At 33.2% G+C, this 6,326-nt stretch overlaps 1 protein-coding gene and 1 long non-coding RNA gene across 2 annotated transcripts in view; both read right to left on the reverse strand.

The window, feature by feature from the left end:
- The window catches only part of LOC107633754 (protease Do-like 7), a 14,975-nt gene continuing 10,850 nt past the window's right edge, over positions 2,202-6,326 (reverse strand). The window contains exons 19-23 of the mRNA XM_021117427.1: positions 4,872-5,099; positions 4,424-4,639; positions 4,127-4,284; positions 3,380-3,491; positions 2,202-2,858 (exon numbers count right to left, since the gene is read on the reverse strand). Of these exons, the coding sequence (XP_020973086.1) occupies positions 2,682-2,858; positions 3,380-3,491; positions 4,127-4,284; positions 4,424-4,639; positions 4,872-5,099 (891 nt within the window). The 3' untranslated portion in view covers positions 2,202-2,681. The remainder of the gene's footprint in view (positions 2,859-3,379; positions 3,492-4,126; positions 4,285-4,423; positions 4,640-4,871; positions 5,100-6,326) is intronic.
- LOC110270366 lies at positions 5,235-6,319 on the reverse strand. The gene is made up of 2 exons (XR_002359822.1): positions 6,274-6,319; positions 5,235-5,343 (listed from the first exon to the last, which is right to left on the reverse strand). It is a non-coding gene; the product is annotated as an uncharacterized LOC110270366 (long non-coding RNA).

Here is a 6,326-nt window from a genome sequence, read left to right on the forward strand (position 1 = left end):
GCCGCAACTAACAAGCAATGCTGTTATCGCCATGTAAGCAGGGCACTGATGACACCAACACCTCTTTATGGTGTTGTGACTTGTGACTATCTTCATTATTCCACCACAGATTAACATTACCATGGCGCACCAACGCCAAGTGCGAAGAACTTTGCACCTCCACTAATCCTATTCTTCCATATCCTTTATGGTACTTCAGGTTCTCTTCTCTTTTTTCATTTTCTGCTGCTTCATCTTCTGCTGCTGCTCAAGGATCCATCATCATGTTGCCATGCATAACTTTTCCTTTCTTGTTTAATCTTTTGAAGGAAAAATTATACTCTCACGTTAATTGTCGGTGGTTCTTTAATTATTGAGAATCACGATGTTATATTTCGATTTTGCGACCATGTATTTAAGTCACTAAATTTCGTTCCTGGCCGTTTTTTACTTTTTTTTTTTCTTTTTTAACTAAATTTATGGAGTTAAACCCTACTTTTATCCTTGGCTAGTTACATTAATTTAGTCCATAACTTTTCAATTGCTACAATTTAATTTTTAGATTTAAAAAAGTATACCAATATAATCTTTAGTATATTTTCTGTCACCTGAGCTCAACGTGTTAGTGATAGTGATGCGCCTCAAGCTTTGTCACGCCAGATATATTAAAATGATGTCGTTTTGACACTAAATAATACATTAAATAATGTCGTTTGAAGGTTATGACAAAAAAACTTAGTTATTACAAGATTGTTTCAATCCTCAAATAATATCATTTAATGCCTTCTTTAGTACAATATCGTTTTAATATATCCAATGTAATAAGACTTAAGCCACATTACTAATGACGTTAAACTCAAAATACACAAAAAAAACTATATTAGTGTATTTTTTTAAATCTGAAAGACAATTATAACAATCACAAAATTAAAAATTAAATCAGTATAACTCACTAATATTAAGAATTAAAGTGAGACTTAACTCCGAATTTACGACTAAATTGAGCTGGACACATTAGTTGTGAAAGAGAATACATACAAATTGACAGGATTCATTCTCATTGGAAAAATATAAACTTACATAAATTAAAAAAAGAAAAAAAAAACTATTTTTGATACACATACATTGTCACTCGGATATTTTAGGCCGTTTAAAGAATCACTCCGATAATAGTTATACTTGTACATTAACTTTTGTTAGTATGATAATACGTGATTGGATTTATGTCCGTGAAATTTATAATTGAACTCATACTCTATCGGTGTAAGAGCATTAAATCAGGTGCTATCTGTCAATACACCACCAGATTATATGTTAGTCACGCATAAAAATAAATAAAAAATATTTTAAATTCTAAAAAGACATGATAAAAATGTTGGTTTTTCAAAACTCAAAAACTTGACAAAAAGAACTAAAAAAGGCTCTAAACGAAGTAGTCAGAGAAATCTAAGCATAAATAAATTTAATGTATGTATGACATATGTCGGACACAATAAGATCCTTTAATTTATGTAATTAATCCCACCTACAAGATAAAGGTTTTATTTAAATTTCTTTTCCTTTTTCAAAAGTTTTGGAGATTGTATCAACAATCAATTATTAGTCATTGCCCCCTAATCTTTTTCCTATTAATAAAAGGAGAGATTTTCTTTTCTTGTCCCATTCTACAACTAGATGCTTAGCGAAAACCAATATAATATATAACCATGTTAGGTGTATATTAAAATCAACTAACAAAATAAAATATACATTAGAATACAAAATACATATTAAAAATAAATTAAATTAAACATATATTTATACATAAATACATAATAACTAATTTTAGTATACAAATAACATTTTGTGTAATATAATGAGTTTATATGCTATATCTACTCAAAAGAAAAAAAGAAAAGAGGAGAGCGGAAAAATGCTATTTTGTGCCTAAAGAGTTTGCTCCACTTTGGATTCAAAGAAGTTTTTGTTCATCAATAACATTCATTCAGGTTGATTTTGGGTTTGGACGAGAACAGAAATACTTGGCATTCCCATTGTCTTATTTACTAATACAAGTCCCCAAACGTTGAATAAATGGCAAACTACAAGTAAAAGAGACGCTGCAAGGCTTGGTTGAGTGGCATATATTGCCTTGATTATAGAAACCATGTGGAGAAAAAGGGGTGTGTGTGTGTGTTAGGGTGTAACTTATTCCCCAAAAAAACCGTAAAGAAGGCCAAAAAGCGGGAAAAATGACAATCGTCTTCAAAAATTACATTACTACTACCGAATTTTTCCATCACATTTACATTGAAAGAGCAAGTGAGGATGCTAAAGGCATCATAGTTTGATAAGATATACAAAAGCCAAGGGAAACCACACAGAAGCTTTCTGGTTTCAATAACCTAAAAAAATGATAAGTATATATTTATTTTTAATTTACCTTTTATTACCCAACGTTTCCAGCATATATAGTATGATTAAGCGACGGGTTCAATGATGCAGTACATGATCCAAAAATAACATTGCCAGCATGGATTGAATACTATATAACTCACCAATCAAGGCGATGCAGTAGACATCTCCAGGCAGAGCATCAAATCTGCAACACCACAACAATGTTGAGTCGCATGTCTGAAAACCTCACAGATGCCTTCCACAAGATTTCAGGTGCTCTCAGCTGCTGGTTCTATAGGGTTTTGTTTGCCAATAATATACTCTGCTTATACAGTACTGCATTTCAACGATTTGATTATATTGCGACACCAAATTGCAGTGTCTGGATCAAATCTCAATTCCCACGTAGGCCAATAATGCAGATCTTGCTTCAATGTTAGGACCCGTGGCTTTCCATTTAGGTGAATTGTCCTCACACGTACAAACTCCCCATGCTCTAGTTCCTGTAAAATCAAGAAAAGATTAGAAGGCGTACATAATTCCAGAAAATACCCAAAAAGTAGAGTCGTAACTTGTAGGTATTAATACGCATCAAAACCACAATGCCTTGCAATGAATAGTAGAATCAAATTGTGAAATCTAACAATATTCTTCCTAAAATACGCAATTTCCTTGTCGTCAGAAAGAGTCAACAGAGATTTATAGGCCGACACCCAGAGTCCCAACAAAATCATCAGAGGTTTTAATAAATTCCATAGATGTTATATGTTAAAAAGTAATCACACTATTGTTTAAGATAACACAGACTAAATCAGGTGGGTAGGTAGAGTCCCTCAAGTAACATAAGACACGATCACACAAATTGCACAATAGCTGGAGATGCATCAATACATGACATGCCTTCTTAATGCACTAAGATTCACTAAGGACACCATATCATGACGAAAATATATGCTCTAACGAGGAAGAAGGCAATATAAGTGAGTGTGAATCGTTAAATTAATCGTGCATGGTACTTTCCTACCTTTGTCACATCAACAAAAGCATCTAAATTTGGAGTTGGCTTCCCATTGATTTCAACTATCCACTGTAGAGCATATAGACCATATCTATGTACAGGGCTGCCATGACACCACCTGTGAGAAACAAATTACGTAAACAGTAACCAACCAAAAGTGTGCATGTAAGAGAAGCTGCAGGTGTATAGTATGTAAATACAAAACTATTTACTAGTTTACAATTTAGTATATAATTTTAACAAAGATTTATCTACATAAGAATATTGATATAAAGTTAAAAAAACATTCAGTAAGAAAACAAAAAAGGATAACAATGTTTTATTTTTTACTATCATGTTTTCAAATTAAAAAAACACTGTCTAGATTCCAGATTAATACACTGATATTAACAAGATATGATCAGAGTGATCCAATCATGAAGCAAGTGCACATTTAACAAAGTCAGTCTTTCAGACTTGAATCCGGTCCCAACATAACAATCTTTGCAATGGTTCTAAGATGTACCAAGAGCTAGATGCATAAATTCTGTAACCATGCAGATTAGGAAAACTTCTGTGTGGAAGTTGACTGAGAATGTTGGATAAATATATTTTTTAAAATTATTATCCATTCAGACCTTACATTAATTAGTCCAGTGCATGGCTGAAGCCACGATAAAGCCGTTTGCAAAATTACTTTCAATATAAACATCCTACCTTGACTTTACCATTTTGCAGAATTAAGAATAGCACAAGAATGAGTCAAAATTATACCTTGCCACATATACACCATGGCCTTCTTCAGGAAGAAATCCAAGAGCTCGTACTGCGGGGTGTGGATCTTGAACAATGCAGCCACACCAGTTAATTGCATGTGTTGTGCCATTTCCATCCCTAACATCTGTTCCCACCTGAAGCTCGACCTCTTGTCCCTGAACAACAATGATATCAATCATTAAGATCTGCTCCATGGGAGCTTACTCAAGAAGGGAAAGGATAGGAAAAAGTTCATTCAGCAGGCAAAAAGAAATAATCTAACTTCAATCACCAAGGGTAAATACTCTCACAGACCTGCCGGAAAATAGTTATGTGAAGCTTCCCATCATTGGCATTAGATTTGTCTAAAGCTTGGCAAGCATTTTCAATGTCACGGAAGCATGTCACTGGTTCTTTGTTAATAGCCAACACCATGTCTCCTTGTTCTAAAAGATTCTCAGCCTTAGATCCAGCCAAGCAACCTTTAACACGCAGAACCTGTCGTCTTACTGGGTCTTTCTTAACAAGTGCCTACAATACCAAATGATAACAATGGAAATAACTCATATAATTCTTTCCAGCCAAATTTAATCAGTAAACCAATTAATGCTACCAAACAAAGTTTCTAGCATTGCCAATATCTTTCCCAGATATATCTTCACAAATAATGCCAGAATTTTGCATTCTTTGAATTTCATAGCAAAAAATATTCTTAATATCATAGAAAGAAGGACACCCTAAAGTATATGAGAAAGATCTATACCTGAATCCAGTCATCACTCAATCCAAAACTCCGAGCCTTAGAAAGCAATGTGGGATAAAGTTCAACCTCTAAAATTCTCACAAGGGGCATAGGCCGTTTGACACCATTTATTAGAAGAGGTGGCCCATTTGCACCGGATACAATCTTTTCAAGAACTTGACTTATCGCATAAATTGGAAGGCCCCTCACAAATTGATGATCCTCTGATGTACTGCAACCAAATTTCAGCTGGTACAGGGGATTCAGCATCAGCATCAATAAATACAAGTAATGTAAAAATTTACAAATATATATATATATATTCTTTTGGTAAAAAAAGTCAGGATGGATCATATAAGCACCCCCCTTTCTTTTTTAGAAGAGGTGGCCCATTTGCACCGGATACAATCTTTTCAAGAACTTGACTTATCGCATAAATTGGAAGGCCCCTCACAAATTGATGATCCTCTGATGTACTGCAACCAAATTTCAGCTGGTACAGGGGATTCAGCATCAGCATCAATAAATACAAGTTATGTAATAATTTACAAATATATATATATATATTCTTTTGGTAAAAAAAGTCAGGATGGATCATATAAGCACCCCCCTTTCTTTTTTCAACAAAAGTTTAAAAAAAAAAGAAAAAAAGATATAGACAGTAACTATTCAAAAGTAATTCCTTAGGCCCTCCAATCTACAGCTACTCAGTCCCCCAAAGGAAACTTAATCATGTATACAGAAAAGGTTAAAACAGTATTGATTATTGAACCAAGACAAATACTGCCAAAAGGAATAATATATTAATTAGTATCACACTTAAGTTTTTTTACTCCTCTCAATCTTCAATTGTACCTAACTTGTATATAAATATTTTAGTCATCCCATTTATCATATTCGTTACTTGCAACGCCTGACTGCCAACAATTTATAATTAAATAATTTCCAACTGTCTCCATTTTGCTACTCTGTCTTTGCCTTTTAACCAAACAAGCCTGTCTTGGAAACAACTAAAAAAGTTTTACATACTGAACTTTCTAAAACTTAGACTTAAGAAATTACTTTCTTTTAAGAAATGTTATATTGTTTGACTTAAAGTTCTTTGATTCACCTTTAAAAGAGCCATACTACTTCAATCAGTCAGAGGGCTTCCTCGGTCAGAGGACTTTCTAAAAAAATTAATAAAACTTAGCCATACTACTTCCTCAGGCAGAGGACTTTATTTTATTAATTTATTTTTTCTAATTTTCTAAAACTTAGACTTAAGACATTACTTTCTTTTAAAAAAATGTTATGTTGTTTGACTTAAAATTCTTTGATTCACCTTTAAAAGAGCCATACTACTTCAATCAGTCAGAGGACTTCCTCAGTTGATATTAAAATTTTAAATGAAAAATGCGACAGACTTCAAGGACCAACCCACCATCAGGTAGCCTCTTGAAGTTTGAGTAAAATTTGTCATCTCTCGTCTCTTTC

Source organism: Arachis ipaensis, chromosome B03 (genome assembly GCF_000816755.2).
Source record: "Arachis ipaensis cultivar K30076 chromosome B03, Araip1.1, whole genome shotgun sequence".
Lineage (NCBI taxonomy): Eukaryota > Viridiplantae > Streptophyta > Magnoliopsida > Fabales > Fabaceae > Arachis > Arachis ipaensis.